We start from the raw sequence: 23,126 nt of genomic DNA on the forward strand, positions 1-23,126 counted from the left end.
TTCAGCAATTTCAATAAATTATCGATAACTTTTCTGTATTTTTGTAAATTAAGTGTCAAAGATGTTACAAAGATGGATTAGTATATGCCCCACGTCGCCCACGCGATGATTTTTACATATAATAAAGTAGAGATTCTCTAGTTTATTTTAATACCAAAAATTGGCTTGCAAGACGTTGCAAAACTATACTAATTTTTACAATAAAGTTACGCCGTAGTCACAGACATTGTATATTAGTAATAAGTCATAAACAAATTCTTATATTTAATTGGAAAATGCTCATACATGCAACCGAATGTTCCTATTTAATACTTTGATTTTGATCTCTGTTATTTCTTTTGTTTTATTTATATTTTTATGTTATTATATTTTTATTATAAAATAATAAACAATAATATGAAGCAGAGTTGTTATTTATAAATTGAAACCTTATACTAAACCGAAGAATAATTCTTTTCCGTTAGAATATGTCTGAATCTCCAAAAAGTAAATTAGTAAATTATATTTACATTCTTTTTGTCCATAATTAAAAATGACGTTTTCTTCGATAATATCTACTATTTGTTAAATCATTCTGTGTTACATAGATCCATTACTAACTTTGTTGTATTTTATATTTAATTATAGATCACTTAAAATATATTGTTTAATTAACAAAAACCAACTAACTGTTGTAAAAAGTTAATAATTATTCATATTTTATACAACTATAAACATATTAATTGATAAATATAGAAAAATAGGCGATTTAGAATTTTGTCCAGCTAAAAAGGCCATTCGTCACACCGTGCGTCCAAGTAAACACATAAAAATTTAAAGTTCTCCACGATTTCTATATAAATACATTTTTCCCTTAAAATGGTAAACAGTCAAATTCTTTCAGCACCGCGCAAAGAGAAGTGCACTTGATAAAATATTGACGAAGACCGGTAGGGAGCAGTGTTAAGTTGCGCTCCTAATTTCCATCGCCGCGAACAGTTAAACCGTGACGCAACAGGAGCTGGGCGCGTTCTCGCGGGGAATTCGTCAATCTCGAGGAGCGGATCTTAGGTCGCATAAAGGGGTCGCATTTGAATGCAGCCGTCTATTCGTGTGTCTAGAATGGATGCATCAGCGACCGGTGACCTCTCCGGTTTCCTCCACCTTCGTGCTCTCTCTCCTCGCTTTTAGTAGCCACGTAAATGCCAGTAAACTTCGTTGCTAGTTGCTCGCTCGAGTTTCGACGAAGGGATGGACGGGGGTCGCGGGGGCTGTCGTGTACGGACCCAACTTGTAGCGGAACGGTAACTGAAACGGCTAACATCCTTCCTCAAACGTTTCCTCTGTCGAGCGACAAGCTCGGCCGATTTTTCGCCATTTTTGGCAACCAGATACACTCGATACTTTCAATTTTTCTCACGTCTCCAGCTGGGTCGAAAGCTTCTACACAATTTTAACGGCGACGCGACGTCCCTTGACCCGCAATAAATACACTTTCCAACAAATTTCAACTTCTTTTATGTTTCCAATATACTGTTGGGTAGATCTTACAGAGTTTTTTGCACTGATTCCGAATCTGCCCTTAATTTTTCTCCTACACGCACAGTTTTTGAGAAACATGACTTTGAAAAAAAGTGTATTTTTCAAATTTGAACAAATATTGTGATGTTATTATAAAAGATATTGAATTATTCTTTACAGCAAAAGATTCTGGAGACTTTCCCGAATCCAGTGATACCCAATACTAATACATTATGATTGTTTAAACACTGCCGCGCTGTATCGCGTGGAACGCCCGTTCTAGTGGTAAGCGCCACTGGCGGCAACTCATGTCGGGTGAAGATATTTTGCTTCCTGGTTCGAAAAAAACATCGACCATGCAAACTTGAAATAGTGGTTTCTCAAACCACTGGACTCTTATTTTTTGAGATAAATTGAAAAATATCCTCAAAAATTGGTACAAAAGTGGTGTTTCTTCGTCTTGAATGATTGTTTAAACATGTTTAACCATAATGTATTAGTATTGGTTATCACTGGATTCGGGAAAGTCTGCAGAATCTTCTGCTGTAAAGAACAATTCAATATCTTTTATTATAACATCGCAATATTTGTTCAAATTTTTTTTCAAAGTCATGTTTCTCAAAAACTGTGCGTGGAGAAAAATTAAGGGCAGATTCGGAATCAGCGCGAAAAACTATAAGATCCACCCAACAGTATATTGGAAACATTTTTGGTGTTGGACAGTGATGTTCTTAAATCTTTTTAATATGTTCGCTGCTTTAAATTGCACGTGCCCATTTTTGTCATAAATGCATAAGATCCGCAGTCTATTAATGACTTAAAAACTGTCAAGAATAAAATTTGTCAAGTCAAAACCAAGACCTAATCAAAATTAATGTTCTCCAATATATTGCATCAAAAATTGAAGTCTAAACCAGGTGAGCAAACGATGTCACTCAAGTTAACTTATCACTGGAGAAGCTGAATTGACGGATTTCCATATAAATTCAACGTAGACACTTTCCTGAGATGACAATAAACACGTCGCTGATATTATTCGTTGTTAATATCTTTCTATTATATAAAATAGTTTTGTGGTTTCTGAGGCCCTAAAACGCCGAGCGGGTTGCCTTCTGCAGGGGAACCGAAAATTGAGAAGCGGGTTGCCGTCCGAAGGGGAACTGAAAATTGAGCGCCGTGACGGTGTGTATTTTTCAAAGAGAGAGAGCAGGAGAGAGAGAGCGGCGAAACCGCGAGGCGAAGCGAGGGTTGGCGAGCGAAGCGAGCAGGGGGCGGAGCCCCCTAGTTAAACAATATTTTACTCGAGTGTGTACAGAATCATAAGAAAGAACATGCTACATCCAAAACATGTTTTGTCCTGGAAATTTTGGCCTAATCCATAGCCGAGCACCGAGAACGCTGTCTAAACAGTTTTGTTTTCCCGCGGATTCGGATACGGGAGGCTCCGAGGTATTTAAATGGGTCATGCTTGTCGAATTCGCTGCCGTTCCCTGTTTACTTTCAATCTAGATTACGTAACGTATCCTGCCGTGTGTTGATTTATTTAATTTAATTCCGGACGATCCCCCGTATCATCAGCTACGTGATCCTTTATACGGTGGTTAAACATCGCTGTTGATACTGCGTGCGAGCGTTAAATCGAGAAAACCGACTGTGTCAGTGACATTAATAAACATTTACTGATGCCGGTAATTGGCTTGTGGTTTTTAGAATCCGAGCAGGAACCGTTTGCAGATCGTCCGACGGACGTTTGTGTCTTTATGCGTTGTCGAAACACGCTGCCAGCGCAGCAGCGGGATTAAGGACACACTGTCTCTGTTGGGTTGGTTAAACCGTTTTAGAAAATTAGGGTCACGTGACCCAACATCAAATACTTCTTTTTGTGCGTGAGAAGCTATTTACCTATTTGCAGGGCTTTTATAGAACATTGTGAATTTCTCTTAAGAAATTCTATGCTGCGGAGGGATATCGTTTTTCTTAGATCGTATATTTACTGTATACATCGAATTTACTGCTTCGAGGAAAGGAAATAGAGTATGAAGAATTCAGTATCACAACCGGCAATGGTTATTATGAAGAAAAAGGGAACGAAACTAATAGCTTTCTAAAATCAAAATCTTCGCTGCAAAGTGGCCCGATAATCAAAGCGTGGAAACGTTTAATAACCATGTAGACACGTGTACCACCGAAATTACGCTGAGCAGCGCCTCGAATAACTTCTGATAGGAACTTGATTAAAAAACTTGCACTCTTCCGGGAAACATAGAATTTTCGTTCTTTTTCCCGATGCTCCACCTACCGGTTAACTACTGATTAATGTAACCACGCTGGGGATTTAATTAGAGCCTCTGTGTTCTCAGCTTCTCCGCTCCTGGACCCAGGAAAAATCTATAGAACCCAGAAGATATAGTGGAGGCCATAAAATGATCTACAGATTTAATTATTTATCCCTCCTCCGTATTTCAGAGGTTTTGCTGTTGCGTTCATGTGATGTATTATAACGATTAAACATTATTTTAAAGAAATGAAAAAGTGAGAAAAATGTTTATTTTTATTGTAGTAAATTACTTAAAAATTAATTGTTTAAATTTCGCACAAAATAAAGTTAGTTCCTCTATGTTATTTCTACGACAAATAAAATGTACTGAGTCTGTGGTTTATACAAACGCGATCTTCAGTTCACTGAATATTGAATTCTGTAGAATCCAGGGAATTAAAATATTTCAAAAGTAAAATTTCGCTATTTTATAAAGGCAATGGAATTCGCGTTCCGGATACGCGCCGTTGAAACATAGAAATCGGAAAAACGAGAAAAACTGAACGGCTTTTATTCTACAGAGCGTGTCAAATAAAGTGTTGCAAGTTGTTTCCATAAAACCGACTGAAGATGTGGATTTGAAATTTCTAAACACGCGAACGCGTATAGTTTGTGTTTACATGAACGTAATTAACTAAGTTTAATTAAAAAATATATTCCTGCTCCCATTTAAAACAATTTATGGGGCCTGTGTTTTTGTTTTTAGCAATTGCTTCATTTATTCGATACTAAAACGACTGCCTTTCTTGGGCGATTTAATTAACAAAAAACGTTGTTGACGTTTTCAGTAGGGTCTGCGAAAAGAGCTCTGGTTGCACTTAATTTGGCGGAGCCTGTACAAACCAGAGGACACGCGGAAAGTCCGCGGCCGCGACTCGTTTCGGCAAGGAAAACGGTGGAAATTCTGATGGGTTTCAATTTCTACTAGTACCCCGTAAAACTGGCCTGGCTACAATAAAACGGGAGTGAGTTGCGACGATAAATGCTGCGCGGACGTAACAACCGGTGGCGTGCGCGTTCCGCCAGAATTTCATAAACAAATATACCGGTGTATAGAGCGGCCCGATAAATCGGTTTACAACCTATAAAAAGGTAAGCGACGTTCGTTTAAGGTAAATTACTTCTCGGCGGCGGGATGGCCGCTAAAACGTAAAACGGCCACGAACGCGTGTACGATTCGAACGCGCAGAATAATACAATTCTGGACGTTCCCATGGACGTCGATTTTTATGGACAGGTGTACACAAGCATGGAATCAAACGTACCTTTATTCTATTGTGAACATCACCTAGTCGCTAACAAATAAATTGCGGACCTTCGTGCGAAATAACAGTTTTCAGAGTCGATTGCAAGAAACTGATATTACATAAAAATGTATTTTCCCATTCATTATACACTTCTCAAAAGAATTAAGGGATCACCTCTGCGAACCCGAAAAATTGCTACTAGTTTACATAATCATAACTCCGGCCAAAATTGCTGTATCGATATCGTTAAACAATGGTTTGAAAGTGTGGAACCTCTAGTTTCGGATTCTCTGTTTCAAATTGTTGCTATGTCGGTTTTTTACAAAGTTACAGCGAGATAAAGACAACATTGACGGCTAACAAAAATTTTGTGCAACTTTGTAACATCACACGGGGAGAAACAAATTTTTTTTGATAAATCGCGTTAATATCATTTGGAAGGGCTGTCTTTCCTGTGTAAAATGTGTGGTTGTTGATTATTGTGCGATTTTTTTTATTCGAGTTATTCAACAGTGAAGTAAATATTGGCTTTTTAACTTTAACTGGCTCCAGAAAGCGAAAAAATTATCGTAGAATCTTGTGCAAAAAAGCAATAGAAAGAGCGTTTCTTTCTCTTCAAGGCACTTCTTTTGTTTTTTCAATTTCGTTAACATTTCGATATACCAGGTGTTTCTGAAAATGTGCTTAAAATATCCACAATTTCCATCTTTCCTTTTAACTCGCTATATCTCGGCAAGAAATGATCGCAATACCATGATCCGAAAGCCAAATTGAAGCAGAGATTCTGCCGATTCGATTGAGCACCCCATGAACTCGCTGCGACAATTTTCTACCTATGGCAGCTGTGTTTGAAGTTAGTGATACACAGAAATTACCGCGCCGCGTACAGCTGTCTGACATCTCTAAATACACTACCGTCTGAAGCGTCCGAAACAGTGATGCCATATGCGGGGAGTCACAGTGAAATGATGTACCCCTTCTTTGATGACGGGGAATGAGTGGGACGAATGAGAGACACGTTGCACGTGCGCGATGGGAAACGTGGAGTGTGCGCCTGCGCACGGTGCTGGAATGGAATAGTGGAAGGGGTATGCAGGAGAGTACGGGAGCTCCGTTTGGAGCTCATTATGGCAACACTGGTCCGAAATATCGCAAGTCCGTATATGTACCGAACTTCGCGGGGTCGTAAATCCCGTTCCGCTTGCTCGCGACGATACTCGGGGCTTTGACGTTGTTATAAGGATAACACCGACTAATTGAAATGAGTTGACAACTTGGAAGCTAACACTATATATATGTATATTTTCAAACTTAATAATGTACAACAAAATGATGAGGTTCGAAATAGAAGTAAAAGTAGTTATCGATTCGAGTGATTTTCGTGATCTGCTTTTCGGTGTCTCGTCGTATATAAGGTCGACTCGGCGTCTTTCCTTATTGGTTGTCTTAAAATGGATGGGGATGAAAAAGTGATTTCTATTGATGAGTGGGTGGTGCATATTGGTCGTAGGAGTAGGAGCGCTTTGGTAAAACTATGTTTGGGCTATGGAAATTATTAGGTGCGAATGATATGGGAAAACGATACGGAAACTAAAGTGTTGCTTATGGCTTATACAAAGATTGCCCTGTCAATGGTCGTGGTTCGCTATCGAGACGGTCCCGAAGCGTTGTCCGATGACACCCAAACTCTGGGACCGTCGCATGTTTAAATAAATCTCACGTTCGGTCTGCTCGAGACCGAACACCGTCCGTGTTGTCTTTATCTCGCTATAACTTTGTAAAAAGCCGACATAGCAACAATTTGAAACAGAGAATCCGAAACTAGAGGTTTCACGCTTTCAAACCATTGTTTAACGATATCGATACAGCAATTTTGGCCGGAGTTATGATCATGTAAACTAGTAGCAATTTTTCGGGTTCACAGAGGTGTTCCCTTAATTCTTTTGAGGAGTGTATTATATCCTCAAACGTAGACTGCGATCTCTGTGCATTTATTATATATCATCTTTAGTTTAGTCCTCCTATAATAAATCTTCCAATTAACAACAGGGATGTTTCTCTGACTTCAATTTTTAGAAAATGAACTATGAAAATCGCATAAAGCTTGACAGTCTCATTTATTAGAAATCTATTTTGTAAATCACAAGTGTTGCTCCATACAAAGCTCCGTAGATCCGCAAAGTGAGCCGTGGAGCAATTAATCGAGTCATTGAAATTCGAATTGGGAGTAACGCGATCGTGGCAACAGTTGGTCCGAATAAAATGCTGTTAATTAGCAAGGGGAATGAACATTATCCCGCTAAAGGGTAGATTACCATGCCCATCGAAGCCACTTCGACAATTCCAGGTACATCGCGATATTATTACGTTCCGACCCTATTAACTGCAACTAATTTCATGAATCGATTTTAAGTGGAACCATCGAGCATAAAACAATCATGGAAGTTGCTGTTTCCACCGTTTAGTTCATTAACGTCGAAAACAGAGTGTCTTCGAGCTGTTGACTGAAACGCTAAGAGCAGGAAAATAGTCTCCCCTGGGTGCACAGTGCGTTTCCCTCGGGACTGAAGTTCTGCCACAAGCTGCAGCCTGCAAAACGCTGACTTAGGCGGCATGTAACACCGGGCTTGAATTAGACGTTTCGCTTCTCAACGCGCTTACGAGAATGCATCGTCGCCAGAAGGCTAAACTTGCTAGAATGTAAGTGAAACACGCGGCGAGAAAAGCTTTGGTTTCCGTTCCCGATGCTAATTATAGTTCTCTTAACAACGCCGCCAAGTCGAAACTCGAGTTACAAGACAATACACAATAAGAGCCTACCCGTCCGGGAACATAAAGCTGTTACATTGTGCAGCGCTAACTTTGCTTTTCGATAACCGAAGAGCCGATCTTAACAGATACTTACGTGCTGAATGAGAAATTTAATTTAAATATTTTCTCTTCGTCATCGAGCACTTTAATCACATTTTCAAAGAGTAAAATTCCGCGTCGAAATAATTGAATACAGTTACCGCAGTTAAAATAATTTAAACCGTACAGCGTAATTTATGTTTCTACAGAGAAAGATTTATAATATTTTGAAAAATCCTCATAACCATTTCGTAACTTCGTTCTACGGAATTTTGAGAGGATTATTTCATGTTGAGCCACCCTTGTGAAATACACTCAGCCAGGAAATACGTGCTCTCTCGGTCAACTTTCTCCGTGCGCGCGAATTTAAATAATTCCGCACGGACCCAGGGTTAAAGAGTTATTTAGTTAAATGAATCATTGTGAAAAGCGGAAATGTACTCACGTCGTCGACCTCCCAGCCCTGTTTCTGCCAGAAGTAACAGCTAACAAAGGCGGCCACAACCACTGCCAAGGGTCCAGCGCCGCCGAGCTCGATCGCCTCGCTCCCAAACACTGCCAGCAATCCGCCGCCTAATAACATCAGCACTCTCATGGGCACCATGAAGGGCTGTAACAGATTGAAAGATCGATTAGATCGGTCTTCGGGGAAAGGCTCGCTTCACCGCGGTTTAACCTTATTGAATTTCGGATTGACTAACGATACCCCTAAGTGCCACCAGATAAGACCCGTTAATTACTGTATCTCGACACGTGTGTGTTCGCACTATAGAATTAAGTAAAACACTTCTTCTACAGCTTATCATATTATTTATACCTTCTTCTTCTAACGAGGAGAGTGCAAGGTCGATGAGTCTCAGATTTGGTTGAGACTTTGTACAGTTATAGATCTCGTTCTTCTGTTAACGTGTATAATATGTAATAGTTTTTAAGATATTTATAATTAAAGGTTTTCATTACCATGAATATACAGGGTATACACTGCCATAGAACATGATCTAAGTCCTCGGAGCTGTAATTACACTTACAACTAGGATCACTAACAATATTTACTCGATACAGAGAGGCAGCGAGATGTAATGATTGGCTCTGATACGGTTTACTGTAGATATAAAACCCCTTTTAATAGAGTCATCAAAATTTAGAGCAAACCAGGGAGTTTGATTTGGGTTGTAGAATTTTTGGAAATAATGTATACCCTTGTGATGGTGCCTTGCTCAGTAATTGAGGATCGAGTGTTGAGAATGCCTTTTAGTCTGAGGTGGCAAGTAAAATCGGTGAAAGGAACTTAGTTAGGAAATGTCCGCTGAGTTAGAAGATGTGGCAGCTTTTGCAAGGGAGTCCGCATCTTCATTTCCATACACTCCTATGTGTGACGGGATCCAGAAAAATTTTATGGAATGCGAGTTGTCCTGACAGAATTTCACATACTTCTTTTTAATTTCGAGAATGAAGGGATTTGTTATGATTTTGAAGTTGATGGAATTTAGACTAAGCAAGGCCGTGTCCTAATGTCACGTGACCTATCCGGCAATGGCGGAGAGGGGGTAACTCTATCCGCTTCTGTCTAGAACCAGTTCAGACCAACTTAGGCCAGATTCGAGTACATAGAGACTGAATGGGTCCCAATGAACAAACTGACACCCACTGAAACCGCCTAGAATCGAGATCAGACACCTTCGACCCGGCCAACACAACTTATTGTTAGATACTCGCGTGTAGATTCAAGTAACCATCGAAAAAGGAAGCAAACTTTATCTGAAGTGTACTTCGCACGGTAAACACACTCGCGAGTAACTGCACGTTCCGGTCGTTTCAAATCGATGATGAACAGAGGGAAACTTTGAGGCACGTATGTACATAGAACGAACGAGGAACCGTTGTTCCATCCTACGGTGAAATATGAATAAAGAGACGTGTGGGATTTTCTGATACGACGACGTTTCCTCCTGTACTTTCCTCATCAATATTGAAATTCCTATATCCACCGATTTTACAGCGTCTGCAGTTCTACTAGACTTTTACCTCGGTGCTTCTTCCTACTCCACGAAATTAACGGATCACTTTTTCACCGAAAGATTAACGATCTTCGAACTTTAGCTCCGCGGGGGGAGAAATCGTAATTTACCTGACCTTGTTTTAAACGGCGACGTCTCTACTTTAAAATCCCTGTAAATTTCTCCGGAGATCGGAAAGAGGTTGTTCTTTATTCTTAAAAAATGTAGAAGTTCGAACGATTCAAAATGTGTTCAAAAAAGACGACAGAAAATCGTAAATCTTTAGGTGTACCATCTTGTGCAATAAGTGGTCGTGAATTCAAATAAGAGTATATGTCGCAATAAACACGATTGCATTTCGCCGGGGAAGGGGATGCAGGATGCACCGACCGCAGTCTTCGCAGAGTTTCATCTGTTGTGCCGCCGGACGTTATGAAATTTTCGTAGACACACAAATCAAGAAGACGAGTACGTAACCCGCACGTGTACCCGGCGATCAGTCGACGTGGCTACACACGTGATCCTGCGGCTTCTCCTGCATGCGTGCTGATATTGCCATAAGTCGCTGAATATTGCGTCCCCGTGGCGAGCATCGCGTACATGTGTGCACGCGTGAATAAGTAAACACGCCCCAAGAGAGACTTTCTCAATGGCGACAATTCTGCACCCTTGAATTACACGAAAATTCACATTTCACCGTTCAAAATTTCCGCCGACCCTCGAATAACAGTACTTCAATCGCTGCGGGCTTCAAAGTTTCCTTTTTAACAATTCCAAGAAGAATTAAAAGTTTGCACAGTTAACACCGATGAATTCCAAGTTATTCTCGGAACCAATTAACCGTGTAACTCGAGGGCCTGTATTTTACTTGAGAAATTACTCGGGATCGAAATACGCCCAGAAATTAATTAATTAATCCTTGCACGTTCCTCAGAAACAGTTGCACGAAAGTATCAGGATCCGTGTTTCTTCTCGAGAAATGTTATGATTGCTTGTTCCCCATTAAAAGTGACTTGTTTGCACTGCTTCGTCGAGATAACAAAGCTGCAAATAAATTCAAGAAAGTAAATTAATTTACTCATTGTTCTCCTTTAATTTATCTGCATCATTTCAAGAATTGTACGATGCTGATGTGAGATCAGCAATTTTAATTGAGGGGAGCAACACACAAAATACTCACTCACTAACCTATATGGCTGAAATTTATTACGAGATAATTATATATGGTAGTGTACCTTGATGAACAGTAATTTTCTATTGGAGGTTCGGATAGAAAATCTCGGATGGAAGCAATTACCAGGGATTAATGACGAGAAAATTCTATTATTATTATTACACACAAGAGATGAGAAAATCTCGAATCGAATCTGGAAGTGCTATTTTTCGCTTGCGATTATATTTGAGATCAAAATACGTGCCAGAATTTAATTACAAGGCACACATAACATTGTATTAGTGTATTTTAACGAACCATATCCCGTCGCCCGGTAAATGAAAGTAAACTCTGAATGAGAAAATGTGATACCTTTTAAGAGAGAAAACACAATGGTATAAGCAAATATTTTGTTTGATCGGAATTGTTTCACCGCGTGGGCGAATTTCGCGACGCGAGAGTTACTTTCGTTCGCTCTCCTCTCCTGCACCATTCGCAATCGATCTCTCACGAGAAAAACAGGGGGATTCGATTCCAATATCTATCACTTTAGTTTTTCTCGCACACCCGAGAGCTAGTATGCATACGATCCTTTTTTGTTTTCGCCGTGCCATCAGCGTTTCATGGGGATAAAACATTCCCCGGAACTTTTCGCTGCCATTCGGTGATGCTTCATTATTCGATTTCTTCGCATTCGATATTACTATCCCAACCGGAAGATCGTCGACAGCACATCGTAACTTCCTTCGAAATAGTTTTTCGTTTTTTACCTTGTATATTATCTTGGCTCACGTTTCTGTCATCCCCAATTTTCATGCTCCACCCACTTGTACGTTGTATATCAATTTCGTTTCATTTTCTATTCTTGTAATTTTGTGAAGATAATTTTCTCGGTTTTCTAGCCACTGACAAAGATAAAATGAATTTCAGCCCAAACCAACAGTTGGCAAAGATTAATATAAATAAACTGATACTACAGATATGTTGCAACATTTGAAAATCACCTACCTTCCTCGAAAAAGGATACTTTCGAAAATCTAACCGCAAAAATATTCAACACGTGCAGACAGCTAGCGGAGGATCGATACTAAACTCTATAGAATGGTGCGAACACAATGCACACTGTTGAGTAAACTTGGAAAACTATCGTTTGAGGATTTCCTCACTAGAGTGCAACTTCTCCTTTACAAGATATAAGGTAGTGCCATACTAGAGGACTATACCATATTTGGTAGTAGAAAATAGCCTTACTTGACTGTAAAATCAGAGTAAAATTGTTTGTAAGTGTGGCAATATTTTGCATTCCACATTGAAACTTTGCGAATATATTTGAAGGATGTGTAATTAATGATTTGCTTAAAAACGAGAATTAGACTAGCGGTCTCTTTGATAATTTTCGGAATTTCATTTCGAAAGTTTATAGATATCGAACGACCGGATAAGAGAGTATGTCGGTCGCATGGCACCGAAGGAAACACATTCCAATCGCCGTCGAAACGATATTTCGTTTCCAGCCTGCACTTTTCCCTTTTGAAATCCCCAAGAAAAGACAGAAAGCGAGCTTTATTTCTCCTCGCCGAAATCTATCGAAAGCCTTCGATATCCTGCAGACGGGAAACCGATGGTACAGAGGAGAGCACGAAAGAGAAATCGTTTGCAAGACGAGTATCTCGAACAAATGTAATAAACGTCTTCGCAAAATAGAGTAAAATTTCGTTTGCAATCACTCGGCCGGGCGAAATCGAATTCCTTCGACGATGCTGCGCTCACCGAGCGCATTTTCATCGAAAACAATCGGAGTGCGTTTGCATGCAGCCGGAACGGGCCAACTCGTCATGTAACACGTATACCTTAACACACAAAAGGATGTCTGCCTAAAGAAATATTTCCTTTTCTAACGCTCTGTTATCCACCTTTCAAGGTTCTTGCTAGATACTTTAACATTTCTTGTATGTAAAATTGAATTTTGTCAATTTTCGATAATTGCTCAAAATTGTGTGACATAAATGTGACAAAAAAAGACTCCTTGATGTTTTTTTTTATGGTGAATGATTTTAAGCTAGCATAAATTCGAATAACTTCGAAAAATTACTATAAGCTATACAAAGCACATATCTACTTTTAACTGAGATACTCGTTGAAAAAATATGCCAATAATGTCGCCATAAAAAAAATGGTTAAAAATCACATTTTCTTCGGGACAGTGAGATGTTTAATTTCTCCTCGCGGTGAATGTGATTTCAAGCTGGAATGAATTTTGGTAATTTTGGTTCTGGCGAAATGACGAGTATATTTTTGGGGCACGGCTGGCCTCGGCGAAGGAAGCGGGAGGAGAGTCTGCACAGAGTTGCTCCGAATTTATTCTCGATTGAACAGACATTCCGGCGGGTGTATCGATTCCAAGCACGCGTCTCTTCTTCTTCCGTCTACATATCTTCCTCTCGAGAAGCCGAAGCCGGCATGCCACCGGCTTCCCATGACGACAATAAAAAACCTCGGTGCCTTCGTTCTGATCGCAGTCGGGAAACGTTGAAGCGAGTTACCGGAGCGAGATATCGTTTTCTTCGTGGCAACCGCCGCGTTCCATTGCGCCGAGCTCCCTCGTCGTCGTTCCTGCCATCTGCAGTCGAACCGGAATGGCGACGGATTAACGAGCAACGGATATCCGGCTGACATAAGAAAATCCCACGTGCTATTTTTCCCTCTGGCTCTCTTGTTCCTTCCACCATCGCCGCGGACGATTCGCGATCCGATAATTCATTACTGCTACAGTTCAGTTACGAGTCGCTGCTTCTTCCTCGCTCTCGAACTTGTTGAACACGTACACATACCAGAGGGAATGCTCCAACTCAGAAAATTATGACGCGTTGGAAGCATGAATTTATTATGCGATACACGGGTAATTATTATGCGAATGCTGGTTGCCGTCCAAATCCGTTTTGATCTATCCAAATTTAAAATGAGCCTAGGTTTATTGTTGCACTAGTTCTTTCAGTCCACGTGGAGTTCCCAATATGGCACTACCAAGGGTTCCCTAATATGGGTATAGCTATTGACATTCTTGGTGTGGGTGCCGAATATGGCACTAAGTGTCATATTAGGGACTCAAGGTGTACCATATTAAGAACCCCTTTCGCTTGAACCTGCAAATGACACACCACAAAAAAAATATTTTTTCCGAGCTGTATTAATTTTTGAACAAACTTGACCCCAGAATCTTATAGGGAGGAAATGCATCTACACCTGGTAATTGTTTGGTCGAACTAGAGCATTCTAAAATAATCAAACAATGACATCAACAGAGAGTGGTTCATATTCGGGCACTTTAATATAATTCATTCGCCTCTTTCTGAAGCGCCAGAACAGTGTTGTCAAATACATGCTGTGGGGTCTCGTCATGGATGGGTCAACCCGTATTTATTTTGTTTCCACGGCAAGTACTGTCTGTGTCGCGTATTTACGTGACGTAAAAAGTCCTGTGGGATAACCCAAGGATAAAGGGTCCTCGCTCACTCTGCCTACCCCACCATTGACGCTCCCGTAGCAGTGTCGCCAGATGATCACACAAGCAGTCATCACACTGCAGTGCATGCTATACACATGTGCAATTCTTCAGAAAGATCACAAACAAAATATTATTTAATATACTTCTCCAACCTGGCAAAGTTCACCAAGGATTTTTAAGCGACACACAATGATTGCACTGAACAAAATCAATGCGACGAAACGAATCATTCTGTCTCTGGAATAGGGGTTACCAGAAACAAGACAGCCTATTCCCCCGGAAGGGAGCCGCAGGGAGGACAATATTCAATTTGCAAGCATGATGCGTACGCGTTGCCGAGCACGAGATATTGATTGCGAAGATTTGAAATTCAATCGAAGTGAGTCTGGCCAGGCTACTGCCGCTGGTCTATCGATTCACGAATTAAACGTTTACAGATTCGCAGTACTGCTCACCTATTTCCGAGTAGCTTCGTCGCCCTTCGATCATACGATCAACTTCAATATATGCTTGCGAGTTTTAGACAAATTCAATATTCGAGTCTCGGTTCGACTGTGTTTCGAATGGTACTAGGACGGGTGGGGAGAAAATATCTCATAGTCGAAATTAAATAACAAATAATTGCATAATGATTCACCAATAAACATTTTTTAAACTTGAACGAACAATATTGTCATTGATTCACTATCCAAAGAGGGAGGATATGATAGTATCCAAAGAATAATAAAAAGTTGACTCAAACGGAACATCAATATAGTAGAAAAATAAATATTTAACTCGGTAAACTTCTTTGGAAACGAGTCTCCAAGATAAAATTAAATGCATTTAATATAAGAACAATCCGAATACTTTTGTTCAACTGTTCAAGAAGAGTATACTTCTTCAATTTTGTGAATCGTCGTGGTGAAAATGATTGGATAGCATTCCACGAAGAAGATCGAAGAGGAGAAGTGCGGAGTCTGAGTCGGGATAAAAGGGGTTTCAGATAAATGTTCATAACGGTAATGAAAATTGACGTGGTTGGGAGAGTATTTATTATGCGAGATCGCGACCGTATTAAACCGACGTTTGCCGGCGTATCCGGTGTCAATAATGCTAGTGACGAAGTTTCGGAAAACCTGCGTCAGCGACACCTGTTACCGACAGGATGCGAGATTGGAATCTGTCTAAGCTAAATCGCGACGTTAAAGAGGGATTGAAGACTGATATGGCGTCGCGTTGGGGCGATTGAAACTCTTATTTCATAAATTCGACGAGAAAAATTGTTCGGACAGAGTGCTCCATTTCTTTCCGGGAGCGAAAGAGGGAAACTGCCGAGTGTATCGATTAGCATAATTGAATTAAAAATCAGCTCTCCACTGTACGAGTTTTTTCTTCCCTCTTCGCGGAAGAAGACAGTCGCTATCGTTTGACAAGTCCACTTGTGTCTGTTCGCATGAATCGAGAATAGTTTACGTAAGCCGACGGTTATGCAACTCGTGCTTTATGCGCGCAGAGGACGCGGCGTAGATCCTTAAGAGGCTATTCCTCGCGATCCGGTCCAGGACGATCCAGTGGTACGTGCTTAAACTTCTGCAAACTTTGATCCTTGATTAAATTTGTATGTACACCCAGGCCCGAGGTTTAACTAAATATTTGCTCGGACATGTAATTATATTTGCCACCGCGGTTTGTGATTAACATTTCACTGGCGAAGAGCTTATTGCTCCCGCCACCTAAGGGGATGCCCGTTGGTTTTACGAACTCGCCGAAAATAAAGACAGGATGAAGGAGAGGACACCTGGGACGGTAGATACGTTTTGTGGGGAAGAGATCGTGTGGACGGAACTGAATACTTTAATGATACGTGCATTTCAAGTTGATGTTATATTCATGATCAAATGCAGCCTTGGATTATTTATACGTTCGCGAAGAAGAAATAATAAAATGATTGAAAGAAGACTTCTTGTCAGTTCACATTTAGGAGATCCATAAAGATCTTGCATTAAATTATATTCGAGCAACCATGACTTTCTCCTACTCGAATTCGAATCGATTAAATCATGATCGCCAAGTTGTGTGCAAATGTCTTTATGGACTGAATAATTAATCTCGCGAAGATTATCCAGAAGTAATGATGACCGCGTCATTAGCAACGGCAACAGAGACTGGTGATTGGTTGACAGAACGCGTTCTCTACGGTTGCCAAACGACTTTTGACGGTTTTCCTGGGAGCAGAGGATGCGGGGGTGGGAAACAGGCGGAAAACGGGCCAGTAGGTCGATCGGAGAGGTTTGTTCGTGCGCGATTATCTATCGAAGTGCGTTTTCGCAGCGCCACGACATCCCGTTCAATGCGGAATCCATTGAACTGTGACCAGAGAAAGAGGATATCTCGTTCCGGAAGACCCGCCGAGATTCTGGCACGTGTTCGGCCGCTTGTGCATACGTATATGGACGCGTGCACTGTGCATGCACACTATGCACGGGTCCTCACCGTTTCGTCGAGTTTCGAAGCGCGCACACACACACACAGTCTATGGAAATCTGCCGCGACGGAGAACCCGTTCAGGGAGTCGATCTCGCGGAAATGACGACCAACTGGATAGGACGCGTATCGGGAGCTAGTCGCTGGAAAACACCAATGTACGATGGGATTTTTACGAAACGTTAACCGAACTTCGCCTCCTTTCGAAACTGGCTTACGACGGCGCTGTTTCGAAGTCGGGACGAGATTGCGGACAATCGAAACGCTCGTGCGCGGCTCGACTCCCGCAGTCTGCTTGGAACAAGCCCGATTCGTTTAATTCATTCGTTGGTCGAACGGTAGGTTATTCGAGTACGTGCGTGATTTTTTCGGATTTCTATCGTGACTAGTTTGGAAACAATGCGATCCGCATTTTATCACCAGTTTAATCGCCAATACGTAACACTTTTGTTATTTCGAAGACAATAGTGCTTCAATGATATCGGGTATGAAATCATGCTCGAGAGACTGTAGCATAAATTTCTAAGGTTTTCTGCATATAAGACGAACAACCCAATGTCAATCTTTGATCATGATTACTCTAAAATATTAAACACAGTCAAACTGGAAATATTATCTGATCGAAGAATAGTATCCGACCAGAGCTTCATTTTTAATTTGAGGCAAATCAATTTCTACGTACCTGAACGTGTTTTGAGAACGAGAGCAGGATTTCAAAGAATGAAATCTAAATCCACATAGGGAGTAATAAATCCTTTAAATCGCATTATTGCAAGCTCAAACATACTGTATAATAATATTGATTTTTTTAATGGCACGTTACAGGCATTCAAAAGAAAATTACGCAAGGTTATTTGTTAATATCGTACCTGTATTTGTTTAGTTTCGCGCTTGCCCCTTTTTATGTAAATTGTAGGTTAAGACTTTTCTTTTGATATGTTTCTTTTTGTTTTTATCAGTTCTACTGTAAACAACTGTAAACATTTGTATAAAAGGACCTCGGTCCGTATACAGGGTGAGTCTTGTAACGTGACGATCTCAAATAACTCGTAAGTTATTTGTTGTACAAAAACAATGGTCAAACAAATGTTGTATGGTTCCTAGGGGGACATACAGTGCTGCAATCTGATTTTTGTTACTTCGATTTTTTATTAAGATATGAAGGTTCAGTTTTTTAAATAGAATGCCCAATATTTTTACTCGAACTCGGATGAAGCACAAAATTCTACGTAAAAAGGTATTGACCTTCGTGTATCATAAATGTAATAGTTAACGACATATTATCGATATAATTTCCGATATGTATAATAGCTGTTACCAAGAACCTAGTAGGTGTTTGAACTGATATCCCTCAATTTGAATAAGTACATATGGAAAAAGATTTCGATAATATCTCGTTAACTATTAGATTTACGATACACGAAGGTCAATACTTTTTTACGTAGAATTTTGTGCTTCATCCGAGTTCGAGTAAAAATATTGGGCATTCTATTTAAAAAACTGAACCTTCATATCTTAATAAAAAATCGAAGTAACAAAAATCAGATTGCAGCACTGTATGTCCCCCTAGGAACCATACAACATTTGTTTGACCATTGTTTTTGTACAACGAATAACTTACGAGTTATTTGAGATCGTCACGTTACAAGACAACCTGTATAATAATAATAATAAAATAAAAATAATAGTAAAGTTTCGGTCCTATTGATATTATAGTATTCCTTAAACGATATTATAGTATTCCTTTGATAGTATGAGTACGATTTTTTCCAAATTTTTACAATCCACTAGACTGACAACGCTGTCTCGTCAGACCAACCGGACTGCAAATTCACCCAGAAACGGCGCGGCGCATCTCTGCACATCACTAAACGGTGTTAAGCGTTATTAAATTGCATATCTTAACCAGTGGAACATTAATAGCCTCCGACAAAGCCAGCTCCGATTAACTTAGCTACACTTGGTCCATTATAGTTCTAAGCCCTGAATTTTCATGGTTCTCCACGGTCGAAAGGTCATTACGATGTTTGAATGTGAACAATGGTTCTGAATTTCTGACGCTTGATCCCCGTGCAACTCCAAACTGTACTGCAGACGTATTACACGCAAATTTCCCAGTTCCCCCGGTCGTCTCTCCAATCAGGAAGAGCTGAAGAGGAGAGCACCGACGCGACCAGAGGAAAAAGTTTCGCCAAAACTTTCGCCGAGTCCCCTGTCATCGGAATTCGCGACACGTGCAATTCACTGGCCGCCGAATTCCACGTCTGCGCGGAATTGCGGCCGAAGTATGTTCGTCACGTATCGCTATCGATGAATTGCTAAGACGCGAGAATCTCCTCGGGGCTCTCCTACGCACCCGGAAGTGCACGTCTTCGCGTGCACCGCGTGCAATTTACGAGTTTGGTGCAATTTACAGTACGCAGATCTTCGTTCGTCTTTTACCACTGGACCGTTCCGGAGATAATGGCGGATTTATCTGGCGAAAGTGGATTTATTTGGTCGGCACGAACCTCCGCGAGCTGGATGCGGCGGCAGTGCATTCGTAAATGCAACGGGCGCGCAATCCATCGCGCGCAGGGATGAATGACCCCTCCTCGATTGACCCGCTACCCCGCATCCTGTCTTTTTACCCGAGACCTCGCGCCCCCTAACCGACCCTGTTCCGCGATTTTCACGAACGTCGTAAAACTGTTTGCTCACGCGAACGAACCCCGGCCCGGGCCCGTTAGTTTCCCGACGAGGGACGGCTCCGGAGGGCGGTCGATTCCGCTTCGCTCACCGGAAATACAGGGTGTCCCATTTTGCAAAGTGAGTTCGAAAAGATCGGGGATTTTGTTGCAGACGTGGGCGTTATTCGGCAAAACAAATATTTCAAATACCATTTAATATTTTAGATTTTATTTTGCCTAAAGAAAATAGTATTTTAAATAAGATATACAATTTCGAAAATAAAATATATCTATTTTAACAATCTGATCCTCAAAATAAAATATTTCTATTTCAACAATTTGATACAGAAAATAAAATATTTCTATTTTAACAATCTGTGAAACACAAAATAAAAAATTTTACTTTTTGCATTGTTATAATACTCTGTATATGCGGTTTCTGTCTATCTTATCGTTAAGAAACGATTTACACTCATAAATGTGCTGAATCCGAACCATTATTTTCAGCAGTAGAGACAAAATACAAATATTTGCATTATATTCTTCAAATAAAATACTATTTTCAAAAATTACTGCCTCTCTCAAATAAATTATTTTATTTTCAAATGTTACTACATCAAATAAAATATTGTATTTTCAAAGTTGTACGCATACCTTAAAATAAATACGATTATATATATATATATTTATTATTTACTATTTAAAATATACTATTTTCTGCAGCTCTGTTTTGTTGGTATCAAGTCTGGGCTCAGAGTATTCTGCAGATTGTGGCCTTCCTTCGGAAACTAATAACTTTTTAAAAATTGAACCGAACGACTAGAGGTTTTTTAAATTGTTGCAAGGATTAGTTGACTAGCAGAAAAGTATAAAAAAATTAATTGAAACGTACAATGAATTGAAATGCAGAATAAAACATTGCATAGAAATAGAACGGAATTTGAAGTACCATGCCAAAGCATTGGAAGGACAAATAAACCAGTCGAGATTGTCAGAAAAATGTTGTCAATATTCCGAGATAAAACCTTTCCATAAATCAACGTCAAATTTTCCCCGCAGCTGATAAAAAAAAGCGAACATGTCCATATTTTTATTACACACGATAAGTTTTATCATTCGCCGTGATCGTTAACGAAAATATTTGCCACGTCAAATGTATGAATGGTTCAAAAATGTATTTTCATTTCTCCCTTTTTTCCATGGAAGTCTACATACAGCGAAATAATATTGACGTTGTTGTTCACCGTTGATTTACGATTGAATGAAAACATTTCTCGATCCGATCCTGACCACTCTGTAAAACTAGTCAGCGCCGCGGAAACTTTTTCCACTTCCGATCCTCGGTGAAAAGTCAACTTCGGAGAGGCTCGAATAACAAAAGCGCGAAAATGTTGTTCGATGGCCGGGAGAACACGCGCCGCGCGCGCGCGCGAAACGCCGACTTTAAACAATATTTTGAAATTTGCGTTGCAAATAGTCGGCGAATTAATCCGTTTCGGTTCGCGCGCGGGTATCAATTGGCGGATTCAATTAATTCCACATTCAAATGTTTCCGGTTTCATCTTCGAATCAAATGGCCCTGTTAAAGCGTAATTAATTAACGTGTCTCGTAAATAGTATCTCCGTTTGTAAATAGTCATCACGATTTGTCTTTCGCGGAGAACTACGCGCCGCCATTGATTAATTGAATGGAGAAAATTTGTAAATTACTAACTTTATTAAAGAAAATGGTTGGGCTTATGGCGAGATGATTAATTATCTCTTAATTACACACTTCGTTTAGCTAAATGTTCCACCGAAAAGTTCCTCGAACACAACACAATAGGTTCATTATATTTTTCGGACCTGTAGTTTCGAACATGCATTTTTTAAATATATTCCACGTTATTTATTCTACGTTTTGCTATTAACAATTATGCTATGAATTCTACTGTAATGTAAATTTTAGGTTAAGACTTCTTTTTGTTATGTCTCTTCTTGTTTTTATCAGTTCTACTGTAAACAACTGTAAACATTTGTATAAAAGGACCTCGGTCCGTATATAATAATAATAAACTTCTACTAAACGAGGTTAATAAATTTAAGTATTATTATTTTCGTACTGGTGGTTAATCTAACCAGTGACGTTCATTTTACGTTATTGTTACGGTCATAAGTTACTTTACGAACTTTACCAAATAACAAAGTTTTCTCAGTGTCCTGTAGATCCCCTCTCGCACATTTCGACAAACAATCGTGCATGGAAAACTCGTCTGATTTCACAGCTTGTTGAAACCAGCTGAAACCAGTGAATCATGGAGAATGCCTTTAAGCCTGCATCAGCGACTAAAAATGTGTCAGAATTTAGAATTTGATATCCAATTTAAATTCGCATTTGACTTTCAAATCGGAAACATTCGCGTTTTTGGTCGATTGTGGGGGATACGTGAGGATGTACGGTACGCAGACTTTTTGTCAGCAACGGCGGACATAGCGGGACGTTTCTTCGGCCTCGAAATTGATAATTCACTACCGGCGGCGTACGCGGCGAAGACGGATAACGTACAATTTGCGTCAACTTGTGGAGGATAGCGGCGGTGCGCGGGGGGAGTACGGGTAGGGGCGTAAATTACGCTGAAACACGATGCGAATAATAAATTCTGTCAGCGAAGTCTGGTTACTGGTGGCTCGGACAGTATCTTGCGGCGCTGCAGGCAACTGCCAAGATAGGGGATGCTGCGTTCCGATGAAAAACGGTTCGATTAGGTCACGCCCGGGTCGGTTGCAAGGGTTTTTCGTGGAGACGGCGATCTCTCGATCGACCGCGATCGATCCGCCATCGCGATAATGCACGTCAGCGATTCCACCCCTTTCTACAACCGTCCAGGTGCATTCCCGGTCGCCCCAAGGGCGAACAACCCTACAGTCCGCTTTTCATCGTGACCAGATTCGATCGAGACGTCCCTTGAGTTTGTCCAGTTTAATGTTGTACTATTTTAATTAATCGCTAGGCCACTGTTTAAATGCAATCGCGAGAATGCGTTCTTTGTGCAAAATAATCATATAAATTTCAATCCTTCCTATGTTTTTCTCTTCATTTATTCTCCTCCTCATTTCTTTGTTACTAATGCATAAATTCCGTAGTCTATGTAATGCTTTTAAAGGCTCTAAAGGAAACAATTTTTACAAGTCGTAAAACTAGGTTTTGCTGTTGTACTATTTTAATTAATCAGTAGGCAGAGGTGGGCATTATTTGGCGAAAAAAATATTTGAAATACTATTTAATATTTTAGATTTTATTTTGCTTAAAGAAAATAGTATTTTATTTGAACAATCTGAACCTCGAAATAAAATATTTCTGTTTTAACAATTTTATCCGCAAAATAAAATACTTCTATTTTAATAATCTGAATCACAAAATAGAATATTTTATTTTTTGCATC

General features: G+C 40.1%; 1 protein-coding gene across 4 annotated transcripts in view; it reads right to left on the reverse strand.

Moving 5' to 3' along the window:
• Positions 1–23,126, reverse strand: part of Nha1 (Na[+]/H[+] hydrogen antiporter 1) — a 116,844-nt gene that overhangs the window by 6,498 nt on the left and 87,220 nt on the right. For all 4 annotated transcript variants that reach the window (XM_076424508.1, XM_076424507.1, XM_076424509.1 and 1 more), the window contains exon 5: positions 8,360–8,524. In XM_076424508.1, the coding sequence (XP_076280623.1) occupies positions 8,360–8,524 (165 nt within the window). The remainder of the gene's footprint in view (positions 1–8,359; positions 8,525–23,126) is intronic.

This window comes from Lasioglossum baleicum, chromosome 5 (assembly GCF_051020765.1).
Source record: "Lasioglossum baleicum chromosome 5, iyLasBale1, whole genome shotgun sequence".
Classification (NCBI taxonomy): domain Eukaryota; kingdom Metazoa; phylum Arthropoda; class Insecta; order Hymenoptera; family Halictidae; genus Lasioglossum; species Lasioglossum baleicum.